This window comes from Falco biarmicus, chromosome 7 (assembly GCF_023638135.1).
Source record: "Falco biarmicus isolate bFalBia1 chromosome 7, bFalBia1.pri, whole genome shotgun sequence".
Taxonomy (NCBI): Eukaryota; Metazoa; Chordata; class Aves; order Falconiformes; family Falconidae; genus Falco; species Falco biarmicus.
In genome coordinates, this window is record NC_079294.1 from 62626247 (window position 1) to 62639912 (window position 13666).

General features: G+C 44.2%; 1 protein-coding gene across 1 annotated transcript in view; it reads right to left on the reverse strand.

Annotated features, from left to right (window-relative positions):
• AGBL1 (AGBL carboxypeptidase 1) overlaps positions 1-13666 on the reverse strand; it is a 273140-nt gene that overhangs the window by 239996 nt on the left and 19478 nt on the right. The window contains exon 6 of the mRNA XM_056347385.1: positions 4379-4416. Coding sequence (XP_056203360.1) covers positions 4379-4416 — 38 coding nt within the window. The remainder of the gene's footprint in view (positions 1-4378; positions 4417-13666) is intronic.

The following is a 13666-nucleotide window of genomic DNA, read 5'->3' on the forward strand; positions in this document are numbered from 1 at the left end:
CACCGCCATCGTGTGGCTCCGGGTGCTGGGTGGCAGAGGCCAGGTCAGTCCTTCACGTCACCTTCAGCCTGCAACCCCCTAGGTATGCACTTGTCTGCGCTTATATAGCGGGTGTCGTTTTCTTCCAGTGCCCCAAAACTGGGAGTGGTTTGCCTGCTTTATTTGGGGTGGGGGTGGGGGTGGTGGTGTGAGTTCACTAAAAGCAACAGAGCCCACAGCTAAGAGTGACACAGAGGACAGCCCTTGCCTTCCACTGCTGCTCAAATGGGCTCCAGCTGGGATATACCCCCTCCACACCTGAGCATCTCGCAGGCAAAGGAGGGCTTAGTGATGAGCTTCCCAAGCCTTAAGACAAAACTGGAGCAAAATACGAAGGCAGATGTACAGAGAAGGAGAACAAAGCCAAAGGAGGCTGGAAAAAGTAGCAGGTGTACCCTGGGACAAAGAGAAGAGACTCTGGGAAGGACGTTGGCCTCATCCCACCTCAGTTTATCTGTAGCTATCAGTATCTACCCCCTCACCCCCACGCTGGGCTGCAATAAGCATCTAGAAATTGAAGGAAGGATGGGAAGGTGTAACACTGGAAACCTTGACTGTAACATCCAAGAAAAGAGTAAAAAACTCCTGAGGCTCTCATGGCATTTCAGCACCATTATAGATATTTACCAAGCAACATGTTCAGCCTGTCTAATGATGTAGTTCAGGTCAGAGGGAGTTAACAGCACAGTGGAGGGAAAATAGATATTGGAAAAAACTAGAACAGAGGAAGGAGTTGCTACAAGCGGTTTGCTGCATGCTGGTGGGGGGCATGGCAGGTGGAGAGCAGCAACTGGGAGAGTAGCATGCGAGGACTGGTGAAGTACTCTGGGATGCTGGGAAAGAGATCAGAAGTCAGGAGTGAGACTGGCTGATAGTCAAGCAAGAAACATCTTCTCTATGTCAGTAATCCAAGTTTCCACTGAGGCAGCACTGCCATTAGAAGGGACAAACTTTTCCTTTCCTCCGTTATTCACTGTCTCTGTGACTATTACCGATTTCCACTCTGCTCAGGGGAACAGGACAACCAGGGTCACTCTTGCCTAGCACAGGGTTTCCAAGCATTTCTTCCCTGTTGTGGATAAAGCACAAGTTTGTAGTGTCCTATCACTTATTTCTTTGGCTAATCATAACTTCTCCTGCAACACACAACAGCAACAATTTCCCAGGTACCACTGGAGCAGTATTTTTTTCTTAAACCGATGCCTCCTTTCCTGGCAGATCTTGCTTCTTGCAGTTACGCACCTGTTAAGCGGGCATTTAGCACCAGCTTCTGGGAGGCAACGGAGGCCAAAAAGTTTCTAGCCAGCCCCTGCCTCTTGCAGGTGGACCGAGCCCCAGGCAGAGCTCACGGCAGCCTGAGGAACCGCGGGTGGATGCTGTGAATCCATCGGAGAGGCACACTGCCACCTGCCCGCTCCCGTCAAAACTGCCGTGCGCTTTCCCGTTGCAGCTCGCTGCCAAAAGCAGCGGGGACCCCCACCCTCCAGCGGGGACCCCCACCCTCCAGCGGGGACCCCCACCCTCCAGCGGGGACCCGCGTATAACCACAACCCCGCTATCGCTTTGGGCTGTAGCACTTCAGGAGACGGCAGGCCCGCAGGGGGACCCTCAAGAACGGGTGTGTTCTTGTCCTGCCGGTCTTGCAGCCTTAACCCCCAGGAAAATTGAATCTCACCACCAATTCCCAGCAAGTGGGTTACTGCCAGTCTCCAAAAAGGCTCACAACAATCAGCCAGCCAATTCAGTACTGTAGGGCATTCCAGGATTCCTGCCTCCCATTTAGTTTGTATCCCATCTAAAAGATGCTAAAGGGCTTCTGGGTGCTTTGCTGTGACAGCTTTACCTCTTGTTTTCATAAGCAATTTTCAAGTGCTGCAGCGTTCACCAGATACGTTTTTTAACTTTCTAAGAACCCTGCACCATTCCAAGGCACTAAGGTCATGGGCATAAATAATTTAACTGTGACAAACAAAGCTGTCCTGACACAATGATGGAAAAGAATCCAGCTCTTTTTCAGCCATGGTGAATTTATCTCTGGAGAAAACAGAGCTGTTTTTCACATATCCCGACCCACACCCCCCAAAAGACACCGCCTGCTCATTTGTATACAGCTATCAGAGCAGTCTGCTCCAGAAGCCTGGAGCTTCTCATGTCCTGAGCCACAGGACAAGGAGAAAACTAAAAGACATTCTTGACCACTCAGCATCAGATTGCAGAAAACATCAAAAAACACAGTTCAGGCTGCCTTGCAGGCTGTGGTGCTCAATTTGATTGCACAGTATTGGCACCATTTCCCAAATCCCAGTTCCAGTGTCTTAAAAGAACATCAGCTGAAAATAGACGATGTATTTTCCTAAAATAACTTTTCCATGGAGGCATGGTAGCTGGTGTTGCTGCAACAATGTTGTTTAGTTGTGAATAATAAAGGAGAAAAGGACACATAACAGCAAACGGGAAAGGGTGTCTCAAAAGCAAGAAATGTCTCTCTCAAGCAATGCCTTTGTTTGCAACGGGCAGCAGTACAAATGACCACGAGAACCCTAATCTGTACATCACAGTGATCGACCAGAGTGATGTGAATGGACCACTTTGCTCCATAGATTAAATTCTCATTGGAGTTTGGGTTTTGTACATTCTGTGAAAGCACCTGAAACAAACAAGCAGACTGATCGGTGTGTTCTTCCAGTATGGAAAGCCTCTACACACTTCCTACAGCATAAAAAGCACAAAAAGGAAGGACCAGCCAAGATGCCTTCACAACCTAAATCACCTGAGAAGAGTCACACAGAAAATTCTAAGAGTAAATGCCTTTAAAAAAAGCTTACCTCACTCCAGGAGAGAAAAGGCTGGGAGAATTTGGAGCTGAATCCCATCCTTTTAGATTCCCTAGATCATTCTCAGCTTCCCTACCAAGTTTCATAACATGTATTTACAACTCCCCAGGAGACGACATTTCACAGCTTCCTTGGTAATTAGTCCTCTACTTTTATATACTGTTCTCATCTCTAGGCCCAGAACAAGCCTTCCAGCACAAAACTTATCCTATAAATATCTTGGGACAACAGAATTTCACTTCCCATTCATAGTACTTACCACAAAACAGGAGTGCAGGAGAAAAGCTCAAGCTGCCAGATGAGCTTTCAGCTCTTGCTCCACTTCTCCAGCCTTCTCTGTAAATTTCTTTCTACTTTGAAGGCTAATTTTGCTTTTGTATTGCAAGCAGCTGTGGCATGGCCCCACAACTCCCTTATTAACATCTAGTGCCCAAACCAGAAGGTCTTTCCTTGTTGCAATAATGTGACCTTTAAATCTAGGCAGCAAGGTTAATACTGAGGCATTATTTCAGAATTCATCACTTGAGTTGCTGCAACTCAGACACGATCCCATTGCAGCATGCTCATTTAAGCACTCCTTCCAGTGCTACAATTTTTCACAAATGCATTTATTCTTAATACTATGAAAATGAGAAGGGGGGGAGGGGAAGGAGGGGGAAAGAGAAGGACAATACGCCATTGTGATTTATTGTAGAATAGATTGTCTGCAGTAGAAGAGTGCTCTTTCTTAATCAAGGCTTTATTAAATTCTGCTAATAAAAAGCTAAGTGTTTTCAGATGGGATAAAGGCAAAAAATGGGTAGCACGTTCATTTCAGGAACGGTCACACCAGTAGTGTGTGACTGAGAACCCATGTTAAGGTCTTCAACACCACAAGCCAGCTGGTGCAAATGTTAGGCACAGCCTCCCACAGCAGGGCTGCACCCCAGCAAGCACCAGGTCTCAGCCCTATCTCCACATTATCAGACCTGACAAGCTTGTGAGGGAGAATAAGGACGTCTCTTTTGGACTACAGAAGTTTTCCAGGCCTTTGCCAACAGCATCACTGTTACCAAGTACAAAGTACAACAGCACCACAGGACAGACAGGTCCTGGTCCCACTCTCCAGTGATGCTGGAACAGAGCAACAAGCACTTGTCCCTGGCTGGAGAGGTTCCCCATTGCTTCCACTGTACCAAGCCTCAGGACAACCACTGTTCCCTAAACACTCAGAATTTAAAGAATTTAGAAAAAAGGTCTAGTCTGGCTCCCTCAGCAGCTTGCTGCCTGGGACCTAGGGCACCATGTCCCATAGGGCTGTGTGCTCACAGAGCTGTGGGGCTCCAGGAACCATAGCTAAACATATAGGAAACTTCTGCATTACTGCCTCTCTCTTCTAAGCAGTGCCCTTTGGGACTAAGGGAAGAGGGGATAACAAGGGAGAATGAGGTTCAACAGCATCGTTCTGTCCAGCAGCACAGCACAGAAAGGGAAGTCAGAAAGAAGAGGAAGAAAAAAAAGCTTACTTGATTTCAGCAAAGCTGCCAGAGCCTCAATGGCTGCCCTGGGGAAAGAAGAGAGAAGGAGAAATAATGTCAATTTCTTCAATAATTTTTGTAGCCTTCATCTTCACAGTCTTTTGGGCCAGGCTTCCCAGCTGGTCTAAATTGACAGCTTATGATAGACTTTGACAGAACTGCTGTGTTTCACACCAGCAGAGGATCCAGTCTTTGCAGCTGACTCAGTTATTCTAAAAAGCCATTAGCCCTCTAGCTTTAGTGTTACACTGATTTGTAGTGACCATTAAATTTAAAGCAACACCCACATATCCAAAGTAATGAAGCAAGTCTTTAAACTGCTGCCCCAGAGCTATTTCTTTGTATCAGAAACTCAGCACATGCCCACTCCAGACACCAGCGCTTCTATCTACTTCAGAGATAACTTCCGCGTCAAGCTGGGACATCCATGTCAGTATTTCCAGCCAAATTCCACTCCCTTGTCCTTTTTCCAAAAACAAGCTTCATCCCCATCCTCCCTCCCACCAGCTTTAACTGAGAAGAAAATTTAAGTTCTTTTAATTGTAACAATATCTTAACATTGCAGGGGCATATAAAGGTCCCCACTCAGATCAGGACTTGTAAGAAAGATGCTAAAGCTCTGCGGTAAGACTGCTCACCCCATGGAGCTTAGAGAGATATACAGAGAGATTTCTGCTGACCTGCTGTGTCGTTTCAATGTGCAGGTAAGCAACTCAACCTGCCTGAGCCAGCACAGCACTGGCTTGAATAGGAGCTGGTCACTAACACTGGCAGCTTGAAAAGCTGAACTGAGGCATCCTTGCTCCCCACCATCTGGAGAAAAGTTTCTTCCTCATGTAGAAGAATATTTCTTCCTCATGAAGGATTATTTCCTCATTTCTTCCTCATCTCCATCCCACCAGCCCCAAGAAACACTCTCTTTTCTAGCCATGTTCTGCTGGAGCAAGGAGATCCATGTTCTAACCCAGCTTACTGCTGTGACGTTTCAAGTGCCCACAGCTTGGATAAATAAATACAGCTACAGAAGCCTCCATGCCCAAGGATTCCTTAAAGTGTAATCTCTTTACAAACCAATCCCCAAATAAAATCATATTAACTTCCATACTGAGCCAATTACCATCCTGCAGGAAAAAAAAAATAAATATTTTTTTTGTTATCAAGCTGCTGTTCATTGTGTGTCCTAACAGCAGCTGAGACTAAGAAAGACTCAAGAGCTGGTTCTTACTGACACTGGGTTGACATCCCTATCTAATACCATTCTCTCATAATGAATGTGTCAGAGTTCAATAACAGCATTACAAACAAACTGCAAACGAAATGCACACAAATACAGATAGAACAGGAAATCAGTAGCTAAAAATCTCTCCAAGCACAGTCATGCTCTCACTGCTTCTTTAACTCCACCTAAACAGAAGTCATTCAGCTGGTGGGAGGAATATTGTCATCCACCAGCAATTCACCATGCTCAGAAAAAGGATATGGCACAGCCACTGATCATTCAGTCTTTCCCTGAACTTAATGTTTAGGACAAAGTAAACAGCTCAAGCAAGTTAGAATTCACCCAGAGTGTCTCCCAAAGCTAACACTCAAGTATGTATCTTTTAAAGGAGACTACATACCTATGTGTGTGGGCTTAAGGTGATGTCTCAATCACATCCCAGCACAGCAGACCAAGGAAGGAAGGACCAGAGTGCTTCTGGCTCCAAGCAGAAGAGAATAAGAATTTCCTGTAGGCATCTGGTTTGTTTTGGAGGATGCTTATAAGCATTGCAAAAAGTTTCAGTAGGGCTACGCCACTGTCGTAATGTCAATATCGCCAGCAAACCTCCCGTCAACCAAACACTCAGAAAATCTGGATTCTCCAATGCTTTTCTGGGGTCTGTAGACCACATTGCATACAGACAATTTATCTTCAGAGGATCTCAGACCTCCCAAACCATGTTCTCAGACAGTGTAATCTCTTATTGCTACTATCTTTGAATCCCCATTCTAATTTCTTATCACACCTGGCCCAGAGGAACCTAAACTCTTCCCAGCCATACCACAGCTGATCCTTCAACAGCCTTAACCACCTCTAGTCACTTCTCTAGGCCTGGAGAGAGCTGGTCTGCTCCAAGTCAAGGGATAAGAGCTGTTTGTGCTTTTTATGCAACCTGGTAGAACAGGTTTGCAACTGCTTTGCTTTTAGAGCTGAGAAACCCAAGACTATCATAAAGTTGTAAGTAAATTCACCCAGATGGTACTGTGGAATGGAAAATTCAAGTATGTCCTTAAAAAAAATAAAAAAATAAAAAAATTAAAGTTGGTCTCACCCAGATCCCAACACCACCGCTCCATAGAAACAGAAGTTTTCATAACCACCACCTCCTTCTGAAGCAACACTACAGACTTGCAGCTGTAGCTAGCTGGATTTTCTACATCCCAGGCTAACAGCCTAGACACATCCTCATCTCAGTCGGTGCCTGTACAGAGTATTGCAATAAAGTGGAACCAAACTAGTACATTTCATCTCTTCAAATACTACAATTCATCACAATGGTTTTGGCATAGGCAATATGCAGTGTTCCATATGTCCTACAGCATGTACTGTACACTCAGTCATAAGTAGGTGCAGACAGACCCGGTAGACTGACCTCAATAGTATGCATTGCTTCAGATCAAATTTTGAAAGAAAAAAATGGAAGATGTGAAGATAAACTGCAAAACAGATAAAATGGGTTTAAGAGGAAAAATGAATTCACTAAAACTAGGTCAAGCCAGCCTAACTTGATATCTTCCTTTAATAGGATAACTGTTTTTTCTAGACGAGGAAAATATGGTAGATCTAATTTATCTGTACCTCAATAAAGCATTTGATATGGTGCCACACTGGAAATTATGAGCCAAGCTGGAGAACAGGGGGATTAGTACAAGAATTGCGATGTGGGCAAGGATCCGGCTAAAGAGGCAATGACAGGAGCTGTGCCGAAAGAGGAATTATTGGTCTGGAGGGAAGTTATGTGTGGAAGTCCTCAAGGATGTTTTGAGACTGATCTTATTTTATCTTCTCATTAATGACCTTGGCACAAAAAGTCAGAGTATACTAACAAAATCTGCTGACCGTGTGAAGTTAGGAGCTGCTGCCAATAGCAGGGAGTTCAGAATATCTTTCAGGAGTAACAGGATGTTCTTGATTTCTGAAGCAATAGAAATGTGATGAAATGTAATAGTCGAAGTGCAAGGTTACGCATTCAGGGTTTAATAAGAATTGCTGTTATGAGCAAGGGCTTATAATTTGGAAATGAGTAGGACATTGGATATATGAGCCCATTAGAAGATGAGGACAAGCACGACCCAGCAGGGTGACAACCATGAAAAGGACAGATCAGGTCTCAGGAAAGCCACTGCCAGTGGAGGAGGGAAAGCAGGAATGCTTTCATACAGAGCTTCACCTGAACAGCCGTTTGCAGTACTCAGGAGGAACCGTGCAGAAAAGCGCTAAGGAAATCATTATGGTAATGGAGACGTAGCTCATAAGGAGTCTTAAAGATGACGGGCTTTTTCACCTTCACAAAATGTTGGTGAAGAGGTGACTTGGTTGTTCTCTATGGACACGCTAGGTGGGGGAGAAGTAAACACTGAGGAAGGCAGAGCGCTACACAAGCTAAAGAACAAAGTTGGCACAAGGTCAAATGGATATAAAATGGCCACAAATAAATTTCAACTGAAAATAGAAGGACGTTTTTTAAGCACTGTGAAATGAAGCTCTGAAACATCCCGTTGGCAGCGATGGGACGAACGACCTAACGACTGTGAAAAGGGAGCCTGAATTGCTTATAATGGGACTGTTAGGCTCAGTTGCCAATGAACAAGGGTCTGAAAAAGTGAGCCAGGAATGGCTGTAGTCCTATATCCCTACATTTTAATCATAGATAAAATGGTAGTGAAATGAGAAACAGGTAGTCGAAGTGCAAAGCTAACTAACCAGGCCAGAAAAGAGCAGCTGCACCAGCTTAAGCTCAAAGTCCAAATAGTCTGGTATCCTGTGGCCAACGGTGGCCCAGGGAAGCATGTAAGACCATAGGAAAAACACAGTGCTAGAATTTGCAGAACAGCCTCAAACTCCAGCAGTTTGCAGTCCAGAGATTTCCTAAGCTAGCAATGGTGCCTTTGGGAGGCTTTTTAGCTCTTGGTTGAACTTGCCTCCATATATTCGCCTGGACACTTTTGAACTTACGCAAATTCTTAGCATCTACGATTATTCTGGGAAAGGAGTTCACACCTACTCTGAGTAATAGGTTATCTACCTGCATTTGCTTTAAGTTTGGACTTAAATTGCAATTTACACTGTAAGTCAGATGTCAGCAAATATCCCCAGAATATTATTTATCTTTGATGCTGAACAAATTCAACCATATGAAACACCCTATGGGAAACAAATAAGAAGTCACAGAAGATAATGCAGAATGGACTTTCACTGAAAACAGCAGCAAGGCAAGCCGATGGATGCATCAGTAGGCTTACAGCAAGCCAGGCAAATGGTGTTTGTGATAATATCGGCACCTCTTAGCACCATACGGCAAACAGCATCTTTTCTGGCGTCGGAACATATAATGAGATGAGTAAGCCTGGGACAGGAAGACAGAGAGAAAGGAGATAATAAATTGTGCATGACAGCAAGTATAGGGCGGGGAAAGATGGGAACAGGAGGAAAAGTTTAAGAGCACAAGAAAGATGACTCGATCAGCCATATGCTAGACCAGAGAATTTGATAGCATGCCCAGTGCAGAACTCTGCGTTTGTCTCAAGGAGGAGTGGGGGGAAAAAAAGAATTCATTAAAAAACTTGCCAAATCTGTCCAGATGCCTTCCTCTGATTTTCTGTTCTTTGTGGTAATACGTTAGTAAAATCTTAGCTGTTTTGTCAATCCCAACGTATCTCAAAGGAGACTCACGTATATTTTTTTTTTAAAAAAAAAAAGAGAGATGTAAAAATAACATTGCCCTATCTTAAAAGGCATAATAATAAGTGCTGCTCCATAATCAGAAAAACATTAAAAACTCCCTGTAGTAGCAGTCAAGACAGCCAGTCTGAAGAATGGAAATCTTTGAAGTGTTTCCAAGTCAGCAGCTTGGATATCTGGGCAGGAGTACAACTAGCAGACAGATAGGCAAACGCAACCTCCAGATCCAGGGCTTAGGAACCAGGAGCAACAACAAAAACTGCACGTCCCAAGCCAAAGCACAATTGGATTAGCCAGTAAAACCGGGCTGCTAAAAAGCATAGGCAAAGGAGTCTTATGTCTAGGTCACCCTTTCAGATCTGAATTTCAGATCTGAGCTACCAGGACAGTGTTAACGGGAAATCACTGCAAACAGAGGAGACAGACAAACTCTTAGGTTTTCTTCTCCACCCTGATCTCAGCTCACAGGTTGTAGTGCTGGGCAGTATGATGGACAATGCTGTGCCTCTGTTTCTGTCTCTTGAATAGATAATTTATTTGTTAAAAAAAAAAAAAAAAGTAAAAGACAGACTCCTAGCAATGAAAAACCTTGCTACAGAAGAGATGATGCATGGTGAAATAAATGAAAGGATTTTAAGACTCATAGGACACATTGACGTTGGTGCTAGTCAGGACTAGCTTGGAACTATGGGCAGGAAACAGCAGACAAGCCAAAGACTGAACAAAGAAATAATCTAAAAGGGCTTTGCAGATCAGCTCCCGGGTAATTTAACCAACCTTCCTTCTCCTGCAAGATTGTACTTCTTACATGCTTAAACCAAAACATCCTCTTCAAATTATTGAACAAATGACTTGGTGCTTCATTAAATACCTCTTCATCTTGATGCCTGATCTAATTCCTAAAGGCAATCACACCTGGATAACGAAGACATAAAGCATTGCTTTCATAGAAATGTAAGAAAAGGCTCTGCCCCTGCCTGGCAACCTGCATTGCTTCAGCCCATCCCCTCCCCTTTCGCCCTTCACCCTGCTATTTTGCAGTATACTCACTTGTTGCTGTCATGTTTATTTATATCACAGGCAGCATGGGGCAGGGACCATGCTCTATATATTTGTACAGCATCCAGCACAATGGGAACCCTAACCGAGGGCTCAAGGTATTACAGCTTACAGGCTTAAAGCCCCTAAGCTTTCACAGCCCCAGTCTCTGGGAGGAATTAAGTGTCCTTGGGTGTACATATTGCCTGGCTGCATTTTGCCTCCAGCCCCTGGGACTCATACTTAACTACGGGAGTTTATACAGTCACAGAGCAACTCACTCAAAAGACAATTTAACATTTGACAACTGAGAGACATTTAGAAACAACATGTAGGAACCACGGCACTAGGTGCCTTATAAATCCTACCAGAAGGTAGATCTCATCCGAGACAGATGCCTTGAATAGTCATTTCCCTTGTGGCCCAGAAATGCAGATCTTAAATATGCAGGCACTTGCACAGTGACTTGTTTTGTTTTAAAGGCTTAAAACCAGCAGCTTCATAAGTCTTGGAAATATGGGTGTGAAAATGCTGCTTATGTTTCTGGCATTTTCATAGCACTGCTGGTCCAGGACTTATGCAAAAATAACCATCGTGTCCACTTTAACTCCAGCTTGTTAGCTAAGCATTAAAACTTACGCTAAAGGCAAAGGCTGCTCAGTTTGCAACATTCCGCGTGCTGCCAACAGGTGGGGTTTGGAGATCCAGCTGTTGTGCACAGATGTGCTTTTGGTGCAACGCTGAAAGAAATGGAATAAAAATCACACACTCCTTTTCTAATGGTTACTTCCATTCCAGTGACCAGCTTGCTTTTTTCCCTAGTGGAGCAGCACATTCTGTCCTTAATAAAAATATGCATCTTCTATGGAACCTATTCTCTGTGACGCAATTCATTTTGCTGAATAGAATTGGTGACCAAACAAAAAAAGTACAGAAATTAAATGCATACTGAACAGTATTTTTCCTCCACACCTTTAAAGATTTATATGGCTATTAACTCTAAGAGGAGGGTTGTGAGGGGGGAAAAAAAGCATGCAGAGGTGCCAAAGTAAATGCTAATAGCCAACAAGACTTAACAGCAAAAGGAGTGATGATTCCCTGCTTTTTAACCCTACAACAGATCCAGGAGCAAGTTTTCTCCTATCTTACATTTTGGTGAGCTGAAGCCAATGTGCTCTCCAAAGATATGCTGCTCCTTGTAGGGAAGTTATAGTCACGACGCAGAAGCCAGAGCGTGCGGTCCTCTCTTGCTCCCATGGCTAATACAATCAGCGTATCTCATTCCCAAGGTCAGCTCAAAGCTTTCACTGTAGCATCTTCCGAACATCTCTGCCTGCCCTAGAGCCTGTTAGGTTAAAATCAGTGAAAAGGTATAGCTTTCCAGCCTGACATCCCTGCCTCCCAGAAAGAGGAGTCACCCCAGGGTTATACTCCAGGCATCCTTACAGGTAGCTTACTCTCTCGTGTACAAGCAGTACAGATGGAGAGAAGCTGTATCCCAAAAATTCAACCTATTTACAGGTCTAAATTAAATTAGCTTCGAAGTAGTAACAAAGAAGAATAAGGTACATGAAATGCACTTAAATCCTTGCCAAAAAAATGCCCAGTCATTTCTTACAGCATGGTGCAGATCTGGCACTGCTTCCTCAGCAGAAGCCATACCACAGAAGATTTCCCATTTCTGTCAACTCCCTCTCCAGGGTCAGATGTCACCAATATGGCTGAGGTAGGCTGTGACAGCTTGTCATTCATATCAAGATGAAGGGGCTGGAAGGCTCACAATCAGACAGTATACTTAACAGATTCATCACCCAGGCAGTTCCAGGCTGACAGTGTGAGAATCCAGCTCTCCCACCCAACGGATGCACATAGCAGGACTGAAAAAGGGTCTTGATTCTATTCTTTATTGATTAAGAGGAGTGGTAAGGATACCAATTGAGGCCACATCTGCTAACAAGCACCAGCACAACCCTACAAAACATCTCATACACAATTAAAGCATGTCAGTGATTGGAGGTCAATCTCCCTCCTTCCCCCAGACCGCTGTCTTCCAGTCCCAGTTCAGCTACTAGCCGAAAAGACCCCGGTGGTCTCTTTGCTCTCTCCTTAGCTTACGATTTATTCGCAGCTTATCAGTTCGCCGTGCCCATCAGCTTTTGCTCTGGAGACCCCAGGGACTGACATGCACATTGTGCTCATGGTGAGGCAGGTGCTCAGTGCACAAGGGAGAGACCCAGACCCATTCCTCTTGCTTCTGGATCGTTCTGCCTTAAACTTTTCTGAATGCTGTGTATACCCCGAGTAAGGGCAGGGAGAGGGATGCATCCATATACCTGGTGAAACTCTGCTTACTGCATGATGAAGCCAAAGGGCACAGCTTGGTGACATACCCAGAAACCCTAGCCTCAAATCTCAGCAGGGCAACTGTGACTTCTGTCTTCATTAAGAGAAATTGAATTGCAGGTGCTTTGCCATTGGGGAGTCTAATAGCGAACTATAAAAGAGAAGGTAGAGCTTGGGGGGTACCTGGAACTTTATCATGCCATAAAATGAGCCTGCACTCACACTATACTGCCTGCAAACAACTGCATGATTTTTGTTTTATGGGTACTATCAATTGCTGGCAGCAAGATAACCAAGGGCAGCTTGCATCGCTGACAGTCCGGGTAGCGAGGTATCTCACATGTCACTGCCTGTGCCCAGAGCTATTAAAGAGCACAAAAGGGAGGCTGGTTTCAAAGTAATCAAGGCTAAGAGCTGTAGTTCTCCCTGGCTGCTGGTTAGTACAAACTATCTCTAAGGCAGCGGTAATCTCAGGGTACAACATCTTTAAAAAGCAGTTTGTAATGAAAGGTGCTCTTGAGCTGTAAAGCAGCAGCATTTGAAATAGCAACCTTTGCTGCATGCAGCTGGGCTGCTGCGACGGGTGGGGAATTGGAGTTTTCATTTCAGGTGTTTCTCCAGTTTTGCTGCTTAGGATTTTGAGGCTTGTTTTGTTTGAGGGGTTTGGTTGGTTGGTCTTTTTAACCAAAGAAATAAACAAAAAGGAAAATTAATTTTTAAAATGTGCACAAATTGAGAGACTTGAAAAGAATATGAAGCATGAAGCTGAAGGACAGAGAAAGCACCATCTTCCTTGATCTCTGCCAAGAAACAAGGCTGACTTGTGTAGCAGCTTTTCCTTTAAGCAACAGTCAGATGCTTCAAAATAAAAGAAGAAATAACTGATATTGAACACAAGATGAAAAACTGTGTTTGTTCTTTTTAATCTAATGGTACTGTTTCCATATTACAAG